Below are 16,086 nucleotides of genomic sequence, written 5' to 3'. Positions count from 1 at the left end.
GTGCATTCCTAGGTGTGTGCAGCCCCATTAGTGTGCAGTCCCAGGCCAGGGCAGGCCCAGGTGTGTACAGGTACAGGAGTGTGCAGGCCCAGGAGTGTATAGGCCCAGGAGTTTGCAGGCCCAGGCCAGGGAATGCCCAGACCAGGGAAGGCCCAGGAGTGTACAGGTCCAGGAGTGTGCAGGCCCAGGGGTGTGCAGGCCCAAAAGTGTGCAGGCACAGAAGTGTGCAGTCCCAGGAATGTGCCAGCACAGGTGGGAACAGGGCTAGGAGTGTGCAGGCACAGGTGGGAGCAGGCCCAGGAGTATGCAGGCACAGGAGGGAGCAGGCCTAGGTTCGTGCAGGCCCTGGAGTGTGTAGACACCAGAGTGTGCAGAGATAGGAGTGTGCAGAGAAGGAGTGTGCAGGCCCAGGTGTGTTTAGGCCCAGTGCTGTGCAGGTCCAGCAGTGTGCAGGCCCAGGAGTGTGCAGATCCAGGAGGATAAAGGCCTATGTGTGTTCAGGCCCAATATTGTGCAGGTCGTGCCTTTGCAGGCCGATGAGTGTGCAGTTGCAGAAGTGTGCGGGCCCAGTAGTGTGCAGGCCCAGGCCAGGGAAGACCCAGTCCAGGGAAGGCCCAGGATGGTACAGGTCCAGGTGTGTGCAGGCCCAAGAGTGTGCAGACACAGGGGTCAGCAGGCCCAGGAGTGTGCAGGCCTAGGAGTGTGTAGGCCGAGGAGTGTGCAGACAGAGGAGTGTGCATGCCCAGGAGTGTGCAGGCCCAGGAGTGTACAGACAGAAGAGTGTGTAGGCCCAGGTGGGTGCATTCCTAGGTGTGTGCAGCCCCATTAGTGTGCAGGCCCAGGCCAGGGCAGGCCCAGGGGTGTTTAGGCCCAGGTTCGTGCCGGCCAAGGAGAGGGCAGGCCCAGGAGTGAACAGGCCCAGGTTCGTGCAGGCCCAGGTGTGTTCAGGCCCTGGAGTGCGCAGGCCGAGAGGTGTGAAGACACAAGACGGAACAGGCCCAGGAGTGTGCAGACAAGAGGAGTGTGCAGACAAGAGGAGTGTGCAGGCCGAGGAGCGTGCAGGCCCAGGTGTGTCAGGCACAGGAGTGTGCAGGCGCCCAATGTGCAGTTCCAGAAGGGTGATGGCACAGGAGGGAGCAGGTCCAGAAGTGTGCAGATCCAGGACTGTGCAGGCGTACGATAGGTCAGGCCCAGGAGTGTGCAGCTCCAGGAGAGTGCCGGCCGAACTGGGGGCAGGCCCAGGAGAGGGAAGGCCCCGGAGTGTGCAGACAGAGGAGTGTGCAGGCCCAGGAGTTTGCAGGCCCAGGAGAGGGCATGCCCAGGGGTGTGCAGGCCCAGGAGTGTGCAGCCCCAGGCGTGTGCAGACAGAAGAGTGTCCAGGGCCAGGATAGGGCAGGCCTAGGAGTGTACAGGCCCAGGAGTGTGCAGACACCAGAGTGTGCAGAGACAGAAGTGTGCAGGTCCAGGAGTGTACAGGCTCAGGGCTGTGCAGTCCCAGGAGTGTGCAGACAGAGGAGGGTGCAGGCCCAGGCCAGGGCAGGCCCAGGAGTGTGCAGTCCCAGGAGTGTGCCGGCACACGTGGGAACAGGCCTAGGAGTGTGCAGGCATAGGTGGGAGCAGGCCCAGGAGTGTGCAGGCACAGGAGGGAACAGGCCAGGAGTGTGCAGGCCAAGGAGAGTGCAGGGCCAAGAGAGGGCAGGCACAGGAGTGTGCAGGCCCAGGAGTGTGCAGTCCCAGGAGTGTGCCGGCACACGTGGGAACAGGCCTAGGAGGGTGCAGGCATAGGTGGGAGCAGGCCCAGGAGTGTGCAGGCACAGGAGAGTGCAGGGCCAAGAGAGGGCAGGCACAGGAGTGTGCAGGCCCAGGAGCGTACAGGCCCAGGATGGTGCAGGCTCAAGATTGTGCAGGTCCAGGAGTCTGCAGGCCCATGAGTGTGCAGTTCCAGGAGTGTGCAGGCTTAGGAGAGGGCAGGACCAGCAGTGAAGAGGCCCAGGTTCATGCGGGCCCAGGAGAAGACAGGCCCAAGAGTGTGCAGGCACAGGTGTCAGAGGGCCCTGGAGTGTGCCTGCCCAGGTGTGTGCAGGCCCAGGAGTGTGCAGACAGAGGAGTGTGCAGGCTGAGGAGTGTGCAGGCCCAGGCCACGGCAGGCCCAGGAGTGTACAGGCCCAGGAGTATACAGACCGAGGACTGTGCAGTCCCCGGAGTGTGCAGAGACAGGAGTGTGCAGGCCCAGGAGTGTGCAGGCCCAAGGGTGTGCAGGCCTAGGAGTGTGCAGATGAGGGATTGTGCAGGCCCAGGAGAAGGGAGGCTCAGGAGTGTGCAGGCCCAGCAGTGTGCAGGCCTGGGGGTGTGTAGGCCCAGGAGTGTACAGGCCCAGGATTGTGCAGGCTCAAGATTGTGCAGGTCTGGGAGTGTGCAGGCCAAGGGGTGTGCAGTTCCATGTGTGTGCAAACAGAGGAGTGTGCAGGACCAGTAGGGTGCAGGCCGAGGTGTGTACAGGACCAGGAGTGTTCAGGCCCATTAGTGTGCAGGACCAGGCCAGGGAAGACCCAGACCAGGGAAGGCCCAGGATTGTACAGGTCCAGGAGTGTGCAGGCCCAAGAGTGTGCAGCCCCAGGAGTGTGCAGACAGAAGAGTGTCCAGGGCCAGGATAAGGCAGGCCTAGGAGTGTACAGGCCCAGGAGTGTGCATGTCCAGGAGTGTGCAGACACCAGAGTGTGCAGAGACAGAAGTGTGCAGGTCCAGGAGTGTACAGGCTCAGGGCTGTGCAGTCCCAGGAGTGTGCAGACAGAGGAGGGTGCAGGCCCAGGCCAGGGCAGGCCCAGGAGTGTGCAGTCCCAGGAGTGTGCCGGCACAGGAGGGAACAGGCCAGGAGTGTGCAGGCCAAGGAGAGTGCAGGGCCAAGAGAGGGCAGGCACAGGAGTGTGCAGGCCCAGGAGCGTACAGGCCCAGGATTGTGCAGGCTCAAGATTGTTCAGGTCCAGGAGTGTGCAGGCCCATGAGTGTACAGTTCCAGGAGTGTGCAGGCCTAGGAGAGGGCAGGACCAGCAGTGAAGAGGCCCAGGTTCGTGCAGGCCCAGGTATGTGCAGGCCCTGTAGTGTGCAGGCCCAGAGGTGTGCAGACAGAAGTCGAACAGGCCTAGGAGTCTGCAGGCCAAGGAGTGTGCATAGCCAGGACTGTGCGGTCCCAAGAGTGTGCAGACACGGGGCGGAACAGGCACATGACTGTACTGGCCCAGGAGTGTAGAGGCCCAGGTGTGTGCAGGCCATGGGATGCGCAGGCCCCGGAGTGTGCAGGTCCAGGGGTGTCAAGGCGCAGGGGTGTGCAGACAGAGGAGTGAGCAGGCCCAAGCGTGTGCACGTCAAAGAGAGGGCGGGCCTAATAGGTGGTGGCCCAGGCGAGGAAAGGACCAGGAGAATGCAGGCTCAGGAGTCGGCAGGCCCAGGAGTGTGCAGGCCCATGAGTGTGCATTCCTAGGTGGGTGTAGCACCATTAGTGTGCAGGCCCAGGCCAGGGCATGCCCAGGAGTGTACAGGTCCAGGAGTGTTCAGGCCCAGGAGTGTACAGGCCCAGGAGTTTGCAGGCCCAGGTGTATGCAGTCTCAGAAGTGAGCAGATACAGGAGTGTGCAGGCCCAGGTGTGTACAGGCCAAAGTTCGTGCAGGCCCAGGCGTGTGCAAACACCAGAGTGTGCAAGACAGGAGTGTGCAGGTCCAGGAGTATACAGGCCTAGGTGTGTTCAAGCCCAAGATTGTGCAGGTCCTGGAGTGTGCAGGCCAATGAGTGTGCAGTTCCAGGAGTTTGCAGGCCCAGTAGTTTGCAGGCCCAGGCCAGGGAAGGCCCAGACCAGGGAAGGCCCACGAGTGTGCAGACAGAGGAGTGTGCAGGCCCAGGAGGGTGCATTCCTAGGTGTGTGTAGGCCCATTAGTGTGCAGGCCCAGGCCAGGGCAGGCCCAGGAGTGTGCAGGTCCAGGACTGTGCAGTGCCAGGAGTGTGTAGACACGGGGCGGAGCAGGCACATGAGAGTAGTGGCCCAGGAGTATAGAGGCCCAGGTGTGTTCAGGCTCTGGGATGCGCAGGCCCAGGAGTATAGGGTCTAGGGTTGTGCATGCCCAGAAGTGTGCAGACAGAGGAGTGTGCAGGCCCAGGAGCGTGCAGGCCCAGGCCAGGTCAGGCCCAGGAGTGTACAACCCAGGAGTATACAGACCGAGGAGTGTGCAGACCCCGGAGTGTGCAGACTCAGGTGTGTGCAGGCCCAGGAGTGTACAGGCCCACGTTCGTGCAGGCCCAGGCGTGTGCAAACACCACAGTGTGCAGAGACAGGAGTGTGCAGGCCCAGGAGTATACAGGCCCAGGTGTGTTCAAGCCCAAGATTGTGCAGGTCCTGGAGTTTGCAGGCCAATGAGTGTGCAGTTCCAGCAGTTTTCAGGCCCAGTAGTTTTCAGGCCCAGGCCAGGGAAGGCCCAGACCAGGGAAGGCACAGCAGTGTACAGGTCCAGGGGTGTACAGTCCCAGTAGTGTGCAGAACCAGGTGAGGGCAGGCCCCAGAGTGTGCAGGCCCAGGAGAGGGCAGGCCCAAGGGTGTCCAGGCGCAGGAATGGGGAGTCCTAGGACCGTGCACGCCATGCAGAGGGCAGGCCCATGAGTGTACATGGCCAGGAGTGTGCAGGCACAGGAGGGAGGAGGTACACGAGTGTGCAGGCCTAGGAGTGTGCAGGACTTGTGAGGGCCGTCACAGGAGAGGGCAGGGCAATTTGGGGCAGGCCCAGGAGTGTGCAGACAGAGGAGTGTGCAGGCCCAGGAGGGTGCAGTCCCTGGAGAGTGCAGGCCCATTTGTGTGCAGGCCCATGCCAGGGCACGCCCAGGAGTGTACAGGTCCAGGAGTGTGCAGGCCCAGGAATGTGTAGGCACAGGAGTGGGCAGGCCTAGGAAAGGGCAGGCCCAGGAGTCAAGAGGCCCAGGTTCGTGCAGGCCCAGGTGTGTGCAGGCCCTGGAGTGTGCAGGCCCAGAGGTATGCAGACACAAGACGGAACAGGCCCATGAGTGTGCAGGCCAAGGTGTGTGCAGACCCAGGAATGTGCAGTCCCAGGAGTTTGCAGACACGGGGGGGAGCAAGCACACGTGTGTACTGGCCCAGGTGTGTAGAGGCCCCGATCTGTGCAGGCTCTGGGTTGTGCAGGCCCAGGAGTGTGAAGATGCAGGGGTATGCAGGCCCAGGAGTGTGCAGACAGAGGTGTGTGCAGGACCAGGAGCGTGCAGGCCAAGGCCACGGCAGGCCCATGAGTGTACAGGCCCAGGAGTATACAGACCGAGGAGTGTGCAGACCCCGGAGTGTGCAGAGACAGGAGTGTGCAGGCCCAGGAGTGTGCAGGCCCAAGAGTGTGCAGGTCCAGGAGAGGGCGGGCCGAACTGGGGGCAGGCCCAGGTGAGGAAAGGCCCAGGAGCGTGCAGGCCCAGGAGTGTGAAGACACCAGAGTGTGCAGTTCCATGGGTGTGCTGGCCCAGGAGTGTGCAGACAGAGGAGTGTGCAGGCCCAGGTGTGTACAGGCCCAGGAGTATACAGACCGAGGGGTGTGCAGAACCCGAAGTGTGCAGAGACAGGAGTGTGCAGGCCCAGGGGTATACAGGCCCAGTACTCTGCAGGCCCAGGAATGTCCAGGCCCAGGAGTGTGCAGATGAGGGATTGTGCGGGCCCAGGAGAAGGCAGGCCCAGAAATGTGCAGGCCCAGCAGGGTGCAGGCCCAAGTATGTGCAGGCTCATGATTGTGCAGCTCCAGGTGGGTGCAGGCCAATGAGTGTGCAGTTCCAGGAGTGTGAATGCCTAGGAGAGGGCAGGCACGGCTGTCAAGAGTCCCAGGTTCGTGCAGGCCCAGGTTTGTGCAGGCCCAGCAGTGTGCAGGCCCAGGAATGTGCAGGCTCAAGTGGGAAGTGTTTGTTGGGCCTGAGCAACTGTCCCCTGTCCTCCACCTCTGTCCCTGCCTGGCTGCACCTCTGCAGCTGCTCTCCTGCTCTCCTGGCCTCTTAGCTCTGTATCCCTCTCCCTCTCATGGTAGTCTTCTCTGCGTTTGCCTGCCTCTGGACAGATGGCCCAAGTCAGGACCCATGGGGGCTAGGGTGGAGGGGACTGGGGACTGGGTGGGGGAATTCAGAGAGCTGTCCTGTCCCCTGTGGTCCTCATTTGCACATCCATGTACTGGGCTGAGGAGGAACTCCATGCCCCAGGACACGCCCTAACTTCACAGGTCGTGGAGTACGGCCTGGATGCCTGGGGAACCGGCCTGGTGGGCGAGGACAGGGCAGGAATGGACAGGGGCGGACCCACTGCCTCTGCTGCCTCACCTGCTGGGCTGGGGAGAGCTCTGCCCAGGAAGCAGGAAGGCCTAGCAGGATGCGGGCCTCTCCCAGGGCCCTCATCCCGGCCGACTGAGGCCCCGTGGGCCAGAGAGGCCATAGCCTGCAGGCTGGGGCGCCAGGGTGGGAAGGAGGCTGGGAGCCCCCTGACCGTGTGCCCTGTCTCCTGGGTGGCCAAGGCTGCCTGGCTGCCGTTCATTTGCTCAGTTTATCAGGTAATGAGATGAAAGTGAGGCTTCCAGACAGAGGGGGCGTTGAGCCGGGGGAGAATGGCTGCTTCCTTCTGGGCCTGGAGGGGCAGCCCTCCCCCCAGCCTTGCCCACTCCTCTGCTGCCCCCTCACAGCCCACCCAGCCCAGGAGCCCTGTGGCCACCCAGCAGAGGGGGTCCTGCGAGCCTCTGCCGAGCACTGTGGGCCCCAGGAGTCCTTGCGAACAGTCCCCCATTGCGGTTACGCTAGTCTGAATGACATTCGTTAGGTGTCAGCTGTGAGTGGGACGCACGTTAACGGCACAGCAATGATAACAGAAGTAGCAGTCACCACTCGCTGAGTGTCCCTCCGTGGTGGTTGCGCGGCCAAGCTCAGGTGGCGGTCTGGGACCAGGAACAGGGCTCGTCTGTGATAAGGGCCAGGCACCCTGTGTCAGGACCCGAGGTCAGTCTGTGATGAAATTCAAGGCTCAGTGTGTGACCAGGGTCATGTCTAGGTCTGAGGGTCAGCCTGTCCTCTGAGCCGGTGGCCCCCTGCCTGGCCTCTCCACCCCCTCCTCCCACCACGTCCTCACCACCTGGGTCACCAAGGTAACCAGCCTTGAAATAATGGGTGTTTCAGCAGCTGAGGCCTAACTTGAATTTATCCTGAAAGACTCAGTTCTGCAGCAGTTGCCAGGGAAACTAAGGGGCATCCTGTCTCTCCCACCCACTGCCAGTTTCCACGTCAGTCAGGCTTCCACTTGACACCTGGGCTGGGGCAGCAAAGGGGGGTGGGCAGAACGTGCCCACCCTGGCCCTGCTACCAGTCCTGTCTCCTGGACCCCAGGCCTCTGTGCTTTTGTCTCAGTGTGATGGGATGGGATGGGATGGCTCAGCAGGGGAGCCCACTGAGGTATATATAGAGTGCCAGGCGGGAGGCCCTGGGGTCGGTTTTGGCAGGCAGGCTTAGTCTGGGGCCAGCGAGCGGAGCACTTGGAATCTGATCCTGGATTTGATCCCAGCTCCTCTCCTTGTCAGCCTGGTGGCTAACTTGGTGTCTGTCTGCATCTGTCAAATGGGTGTGGTCATGGGGCTGTTGAGGTCATCCGAGCAAAGTGGTAGTGATGAAGGCCCCCTGGGCAGCCTCGGCTGTCATATCTTCAGAGCTGCTCCCCTGCCCTGTGCCGAGGGCATGGAGGCATTCCTGGGGCTCCCTGCCTTCCCCCGGGCTCTGGTCTGCTTCCCATCTCCTCCACCCTGGCCCCCAGGGTCTTTCCACAACATTCCCAGTTCAGAGTGAAGTCCTGTTTGTGCAGTATCCTTGAGACCCTGGCTTCACCTGTCTTCTGAGACTTGGGCCTCCACACCATCTCCAGGGCAGACCTTCCTCTTTGAGCCTCAGTTGTCTCTGCTGTAGGCGGGTGAACGTTTGGTTCCTGGGTGGACTGAGACTCAAGGCTTCTGTGTACTGAGGTTACCAGCACAGAGCAGGCGCAGGGGGTAGTCAGGACTCCCTTGCCCAGGTTTATACCCAGAGAGCCAACCTTGGGGAGAGCAATCTTCCTTGAAGATTGTGGGGCCCAGTCCAACTCAGCCTCCTCCCCAATTGGGGAAGCAGGGCGTCGCTTCAGGTGGGCAGGCTCAAGTCTTCCCATCTGAACAATGAGAGCAGAGAGGTCTCCCTTGTGGGATCACAAGGCATCGTGCCCAGACCCAGGACGTGGCTCAAAACCAGGTCCCTCGGCCCCCGCATAGTCAGGATTCATGCAGAACTCAGCCCTGCCCCTGCCCTGCGGCCCTCCCTGGCAAGTCCTCCCTGGGCCTCTGCTGCACAGCTGGGAGCTCAGGGGTCAAGCACGGTGCACGCCCACTCCCGTAAGGTTGCAGCCACCCCTCCTACCCATCCCTTGTCTGGCAGAGGGGCTCTGCCTCTGGGTTCAGGGGAAAGTGGGACCCATGGGAGGGTGGGCTCTGTGAGAGGAGAAGTTTCTGCTAGGGCGTGGGGGGTGTGATATTCTCAGTTGCCACATCACTCAGCAGGGAGAAGGAGCCCCGCCTTCCAAATTGGGGGAGTTAGGGGTGTCCCTTTCTAGCGTCCGGTTCATTCACCAGGCCCCCCTTGATGGTCAGTTCCCAACACAGGCACGGGGACCGCTGGGAGGGGACTCTGCACATCTCTAGCCGCCCTCCCCGGAACAGAGCACCTGGACACTGAACCTGCTGCCCATCAATACAGTGGGTTCCCTGGGATCAACTCTGATCCCAGCAACGTGCCCACACCTGTCATCTCCCACCATTTCAGGCATCAGTCCGTCCTCAGATGAGGGGTTTGAGGCCGTGGTGGGATGTACTTCACGGGCATAAATAGCATAAAACTACATGGTAGTGATGGTCGGACAGCATGGGAATGCACTTAATGTTCCTGAAATGCAGTTTAAAAGGGAAAAAATCTGTATTTTATTAAAGGAAGTGGGAAATGGAAAATTATAGAATGCCATAAATGATGTAAAACAAATAAACTAAACTAAAGAAGAAGAAAACAAAAGCAAATTCAGGGGTAGGGAAGTCAACTTCGGGTAGGGGAGGGGATACATGTTGGGATTTTGGAGAAGGTGTAGGAGGGGGCAGAGGGGGCTCAGCCCTAAGGGGTGATGATGCCCGAAATGGTTCTCCACTGCCCAGCGGCGCAGGTGCAGGTGCAGGATCTGCAGGCTTTTCAGGAGCAGCAAGATCAGCAGGAGCGGCAGGCTCTTCAGGAGCGGCTAGATCAGCAGGAACGGCAGGTTCTTCAGGAGCGGCGGGCTCTTCAGGAGCGGCAAGATCAGCAGGAGCTGCAGGCTCTTCAGGGGTGGCAAGATCAGCAGGAGCGGCAGGCTCTTCAGGAGCTTCAGGCTCTTCAGGAGCGGCTAGATCAGCAGGACCGGCGGGCTCTTCAGGAGCGGCGGGCTCTTCAGGAGCGGCTAGATCAGCAGGAGCAGCGGGCTCTTCAGGAGCGGCTAGAGCAGCAGGAGCGGCAGGCTCTTCAGGAGCTGCAGGCTTTTCAAGAGCTGCAGGCTGTTCTGGAGCGGCTAGATGATCAGGAGCAGCGGGCTCTTCTGGAGTGGCTAGATCAGCAGGAGCGGCAGGCGCTTCAGGAGCGGCTAGATCAGCAGGAATGGCGGGCTCTTCAGGAGCGGCTAGATCTGCAGGAGCGGCAGGTTCTTCAGGAGCGTCGGGCTCTTCAGTAGCTGCAGGCTGTTCAGGAGCGGCAAGATCAGTAGGAGCTGCAGGCTCTTCAGGAGTGGCAAGATCAGCAGGAGCGGCGGGCTCTTCAGGAGTAGCGGGCTCTTCAGGAGCGGCAAGATCAGCAGGAGCTGCAGGCTCTTCAGGAGTGGCAAGATCAGCAGGAGCTGCAGGGTCTTCAGGAGTGGCAAGATCAGCAGGAGCGGCAGGCTCTTCAGGAGCGGCTAGATCAGCAGGAGCGGCAGGTTCTTCAGGAGTGGCGGGCTCTTCAGGAGCGGCTAGAGCAGCAGGAGCGGCAGGCTCTTCAGGAGTGGCAAGATCAGCAGGAGCGGCAGGCTCTTCAGGAGCTGCAGGCTGTTCAGGAGCGGCTAGATTAGCAGGAGCAGCGGGCTCTTCAGGAGTGGCTAGATCAGCAGGAATGGCAGGCGCTTCAGGAGCGGCTAGATCAGCAGGAACAGCAGGCTCTTCAGGATCGGCGGGCTCTTCAGGAGCGGCAGGCTCTTCAGGAGCGGCTAGATCAGCAGAAGCGGCAGGCTCTTCAGGAGCGGCTTGATCAGCAGGAATGGCGGGCTCTTCAGGAGCGGCTAGATCAGCAGGAGCGGCAGGTTCTTCAGGAGTGGCGGGCTCTTCAGGAGCGGCTAGAGCAGCAGGAGCAGCAGGCTCTTCAGGAGTGGCAAGATCAGCAGGAGCGGCAGGCTCTTCAGGAGCTGCAGGCTTTTCAGGAGCTGCAGGCTGTTCAGGAGCGGCTAGATGAGCAGGAGCAGCAGGCTCTTCAGGAGCAGCTAGATCAGCAGGAATGGCAGGCGCTTCAGGAGCGGCGGGCTCTTCAGGAGCTGCAGGCTGTTCAGGAGCGGCAAGATCAGTAGGAGCTGCAGGCTCTTCGGGAGTGGCAAGATCAGCAGGAGCGGCAGGCTCTTCATATGCAGCTGGAGCAGCAGGATCTTCATGTTCAGCAGGAGCAGCTGGAGGGTGTTCGCGGTCTCGTGCTGGACCCTGGTGGTCCTGTTTTTGTTTTCTGGCGTCTTCCCCTGCCTCTGCCTGCTCTGGACCTGTAACTGTTGGACGTGGAGAGAGCTTTAAGTCTAGTGGTTCTGCTCAGGCACAACCTGGAAAAAGGTACCCACATGCCTCCCTTTCCACGTGCCTTTTCAAGGACAGAAATCTTCCCAGAGCTTTGCAGGCAGCTCCCACTGAGCAAGTGCCCACAGGCACTTGTTCTGTGACTGAATTCTTCCAGACAGGTGGTCTGAGGCCAGTCTTTGCTCTGGTCCCAACTACAGACTTTGGGGATGCCTCCCTGTGTGGCCCAGCCCTCCGCCCTCCCTCACCTACACACCCACACCGGCCCCGCCCTTCTCACCTTTGGGCTCTGCTTCGGGGGGCTCCTGGTCCTCTACCTGAATCCCCAGGAGGTGGGCACGGTGCTCCAGGTCAGAGCCGGGGGTGCTGAGCTGCCCCTCAGCCCTGGGCAAGATCCTGGGGAGAGACCTGGGCGATGTCTGGGCAGGAGGCCGTGGTGGTGGGGAGCCCTTCATACCCAGACTCTTCTGGAGCCTGTGCTGGCCTTCCACAGTGTGGCACACCAGCCCCTCACTTGGAGAGGTGGCATGAGTGTCCTGGTTCCCCGGATCCTGCGGTGTCTGGCTCTGCAATGACAGTGACCGGCAGCCGGCCCGGTCCGGAGGTCTCAGAGCCCTGCCCGGCCAGGACCACTCCTGCTTCTGCCCCACTCGACCCTCTGCTGCCAGATCAGACTGGGACCTTGGTCATCTCAGTCACCCGGGAGGCAAGAGACACACCCTAGGGCATGGGCGCCACCTCGGGCAGCAGGGCCCTGCCCCGGTTCTCCACATCCCAGCCAGCCCACTTGGACCCAGGCTGGGGACGTGATCGGCCCCCCAGGCCTCTGACCCTTCCTCAGCCTGCTCTTGCTTGAGGCAGGACCCCCCCCCAACATGACTGCCCCACCGCCACCAGTCAGGAAGGGGCCGTGGGGCCACCCGGGTGGGGTCTGAGTGGTGACCCGGCCTGGGCGGGCCTGCCCTGGGCCTCCCTGTGTTACCTTTCGGTCCCTCTGGCCAAAAGGCCAGAGGCGCCTGGGGTGAGACCCGACCCACTGTCGGCACTGTTGGCAAAGGCCGTTGCTGCGGGCTTTCCGGGGGCCGCGACCTCGGGATCTTGGGATGCAACAAAACATGTCTGAGCTGAGCTGAGTTCACCAGCCAAGTCAGTTGAGAAGTGTCCTTCTCTACACAGCGGGTGCCTGGTGACCTGGGTCCCAAGTTCTGTTGGGCTCTGTTGCCAGGGAAGTGAGGTCACTTCCTGGGGTCCCCTTCCCCAAGCTTCCTCCTTACACAAAGCTCCCCAAGGGCCTCTCTGGGCTGCTGATGGCTCACTTCCCACCCCATGCCATGTCCACCCAGTGACACCAACTCGGCCCCTCCTATTGCCCTGGGGAGGCCTGGATGCAGCCAGGGTCACAGCTCTGACGACACAGCTGGGTTCAGACCCGGCTCCCCCGCCAGCAGTGCTGTCACCCTGGACAAGCCACCTGCTTCTCAGGGTCTCCCCAATCCCCCATTGGCCCAGTGGGGATCATTCAGGACCCTGCTTCCTAGGAAAGCCATCATGTCTCTAGAACCACAAACACCTACTGCACCTGTCACCTCTGCGGGCTGGCATCACAGGGAGCTCATGCACAGACTCAGCAAAGGAAGGGCCCCACAGAGGGCTTGTGGGGAGCAGGGCACACCCCACACAGGCCGGGGTCTGCCCTGGGATCTGGGGAAAGTCACCCTCCTTGCCGCCTGCTTCCCAGCTCCCTGTCGGCGGGTTGAAATTAAACACAACTCTGATATCGTCCATTCTGGCATGCGACCTCCTAGGTCGTTCTGTCATGTCAGATTCAGGCCCAGTGCCCCATCTAGGCCTCTAGGGTGCGCTGCCCCACAGTGGCTCCCTGCTTTTTTTTTGCCTTCTGGTCACACATCCTTGTGTGATTCCCACACAGTCCCCTGCAGGTTGGATGGATACTGGGACCGGGTTCTGCCAAATTGGGGGCAGGTGCAGGCAAGGAAAGGCCCAGGAGTGTGCAGGCACAGGAGTGTTCAGGCCCATTAGTGTGCAGGCCCAGGCCAGGGCAGGCCCAGGTGTGTACAAGTCCAGGAGTGTGCAGGTCCAGGAGTGTACAGGCCGAAGAGAGGGCATGCCCAGGAGTGTGCAGGCCCAGGAGTGTGCAGGCCCAGGAGTGTGCAGGTCAAGGAGAGGGCGGGTCTAATTGGGGGCGGCCCAGGCGAGGAAAGGCCCAGGAACGTACAGGCCCAGGAGTGTGCAGACGAGGGATTGTGCGGGCCCAGGAGAAGGCAGGCCCAAGAGTGTGCAGACACAGAAGTCAGCAGGCCCTGGAGTGTGCAGGCCTAGTAGTGTGCAGACAGAGGAGTGTGCAGGCCCAGGAGGGTGCATTTCCAGGAGTGTGCAGGCCCATTATTGTGCAGGCCCAAGAGTGTACAGGTCCAGGAGTGTGCAGGCCCAGGGGTGTGCAGACATAGGAGTGTGTAGTCCCAGGAGTGTGCCGGCACAGGTGGGAACAGGCCTAGGAGTGTGCAGGCACAAGTGGGAGTAGGCCCAGGAGTGTGCCGGCACAGGAGGGAGCAGGCCCAGGAGTGTGCAGGCCAAGGAGAGTGTAGGCCCAGGAGAGGGCAGGCCCAGGAGTGTGCAGGCCCAGGAGTGTGCAGCCCCAGGTGTGTGCAGACAGAAGCTTGTCCAGGGCCAGGAGAGTGCAGGCCCAGGGCAGGTCAGTCCCAGGAGTGTACTGTCCCAGGAGTATCCAAGGCCAGGAGTGTGCAGAGACAGGAGTGTGCAGGCCCAGGAGTGAACAGGCCCAGATTCGTGCAGGCCCAGGTGTGTGTAGGCCCTGGAGTGTGCAGCCCCAGAGGTCTGCAGACACAAGACGGAACAGGCCTAGGAGTGTGCAGGCCAAAGAGTGTGCAGACCTGGGACTGTGCAGTCTCAGGGGTGTGCAAACACGGGGTAGAGCAGGTACTCGAGTGTACTGGCCCAGGAGTGTAGAGGCCCAGGTGTGTGCAGGCTCTGGGATGTGCAGGCCCAGGAGTGTGCAGGCCTAGGAGTGTGCAGACAGAGGAGTGTGCAGGCCCAGGATGGTACATTTCCAGGAGTGTGCAGGCCCATTAGTGGGCAGGCCCAGGAGTGTACAAGTCCAGGAGTGTGCAGGCCCAGGAGTATGCATCACAGTAGTGTGCAGACCCAGAGGTGTGCCGGCACAGGTTGGAACAGGCCTATGAGTGTGCAGGCACAGGAGGGAGAAGGCCCAAGAGTGTGCAGGCCAAGGAGAGTGCAGTCCCAGGAGTGTGCAGGCCGAAGAGTGTGCAGGTCCAGGAGAGGGCCAGCCGAATTGGGGGCAGGCCCAGGCACGGAAAGGCCCAGGAGCGTGCAGGCCCAGGAGTGTGCAGACGAGGGATTGTTCGGTCCCAGTAGAAGGCAGGCCCAGGAGTGTAGAGGGCCTGATGTGTGCAGGGCCTGTAGTGTTCAGGCCCAGGTGTGTGCAGGACAGGTGAGGGCCGTCACAGGAGAGGGCAGGGCCAAATGGGGCAGGCCCAGGAGTGTGCAGACAGAGGAGTGTGCAGGCCCAGGAGTGTGCATTCCCAGGAGTGTCAGGCCTATTAGTGTGCAGGCCCAGGCCAGGGCTGGCCCAGGAGTGTACAGGCCCAGGAGCGTACAGGCCCAGGTGTGTCAGGCACAGGAGTGTGCAGGCGCACAAGTGTGCAGTCCCAGAAGTGTGATGGCACAGGAGGGAGCAGGCCCAGAAGTGTGCAGATCCAGGACTGCAGGCGTAGGATAGGTGAGGCCCAGGAGTGTGCAGACAAGAGGAGTGTGCAGGCCGAGGAGCGTGCAGGCCCAGGTGTGTCAGGCACAGGGGTGTGCAGGCGCACAAGTGTGCAGTCCCAGAAGGGTGATGGCACAGGAGGGAGCAGGTCCAGAAGTGTGCAGATCCAGGACTGTGCAGGCGTACGATAGGTCAGGCCCAGGAGTGTGCAGCTCCAGGAGAGTGCCGGCCGAACTGGGGCAGGCCCAGGAGAGAGAAGGCCCAGGGTTGTACAGGCCCAGGAGTATGCAGTCACAAGAGTGAGCAGATACAGGAGTGTACAGGCCAAAGTTCGTGCAGGCCCAGGTGTGCGCAGGTCCAGGAGCGTGCAGGCCCAGAAGTGTGCAGATACAATACGGAACGGGCCCGGGAGTGTACAGGCCCAGGTTCCTGCAGGCCCAGGTGTGCGTAGGTCCAGGAGTGCGCAGGTCCAGGAGTGTGCAGGCCCAGTTGTGTGCAGGCCCAGGATTGTGCAGGCCCTGTCGACCCTGGAGGGCAGGATGCCGTGACCAGAGGAGGCGCTCTGTAGGACTGGGGGCGGAGGGCGGGAGAGCAGGCGGTTGGAGAGTCGGTGGTGAGGGCTGGAAAGGGGCAGAGCTGCACCAACCAGGTGTGCGGACCTGAGGGCGTGAGGCTGGGCGGCCTGCCGAGGGTGTTCCTGCAGCAGTGCTGGCCCTGGGTGAGGATGTGGTGGGACCAGGGCTGAGCCAGCGGGGCAGAAGGAGGAGGAGCGGGGAGGAGGGCGCCAGAGGGTGCACAGTGGACCGGTCACTGGGCATCTGCAGGTTTGGAGGCGCTCTGCTGTGTGGGGCTCCAGGCCTCCCTGGGTCTGGGGACGTGGGTGTGATGTGACTCGGAAGGAGGCCGGGTGCGCTTCGGACAGCACCCGCCATCTCTCCCACCCAGGCCCAGTGCTCATGGTCGTGTTGCAGCCTCAGTTTTCCGTCCACTGTCCCAGCAACCCGTTGGTGGTATTCTGAGCAGAGGCAGAGGGTGAGAGTCCTGACTTGGCTTTCCTTCCCTGTGTTTCCAAGTCCACACTCATTCCGCAAGTCGCACGACAGGCCAAGAAATCGGGAGACGCGGTGTCGGGGTAAAGAATAGTGAGTTGATTTGGAAAGCCAGCTGACCGAGAAGATGGCAGGCTAATGTCCTGGAGAGCCACCTTCTCCGAGTGAGAATTCAGGCTCCTTTTACGCTAAAAAGGAGAGGGGTTGTGGGTGGTTGGTGCAAAGTCCTTGGTGCAGGAATTCTTTGTTTTTGCAGTTGTGGGTCAGCTCATGGGGCCCCTGTAAAACCTCTAACAAAACAAATGTTACTTTCTGTTCTGCAGCTGCTTGTGTGTATGGGAGAGCAAAAGAGGTTTTATCCTGAAGGCTGAGAGCCTTGAGAACAGGCTCTTCTGTCAATTTCAGGCTGAAGGCAACATTGATTTCCAAA

At 61.4% G+C, this 16,086-nt stretch overlaps 1 protein-coding gene across 1 annotated transcript in view; it reads left to right on the top strand.

The window, feature by feature from the left end:
• Window positions 1-16,078, top strand: part of LOC140689560 (uncharacterized) — an 81,961-nt gene extending 65,883 nt beyond the window's left edge. The window contains exons 15-16 of the mRNA XM_072950601.1: window positions 15,553-15,639; window positions 15,980-16,078. Of these exons, the coding sequence (XP_072806702.1) occupies window positions 15,553-15,639; window positions 15,980-16,027 (135 nt within the window). The 3' untranslated portion in view covers window positions 16,028-16,078. The remainder of the gene's footprint in view (window positions 1-15,552; window positions 15,640-15,979) is intronic.
• Window positions 16,079-16,086: the final 8 nt, after the last annotated feature.

This window comes from Vicugna pacos, chromosome 26 (assembly GCF_048564905.1).
Source record: "Vicugna pacos chromosome 26, VicPac4, whole genome shotgun sequence".
Lineage (NCBI taxonomy): Eukaryota > Metazoa > Chordata > Mammalia > Artiodactyla > Camelidae > Vicugna > Vicugna pacos.
The sequence above is the reverse complement of the archived record's forward strand: the minus strand, read 5'-3'. Positions and strand labels throughout refer to the sequence as shown.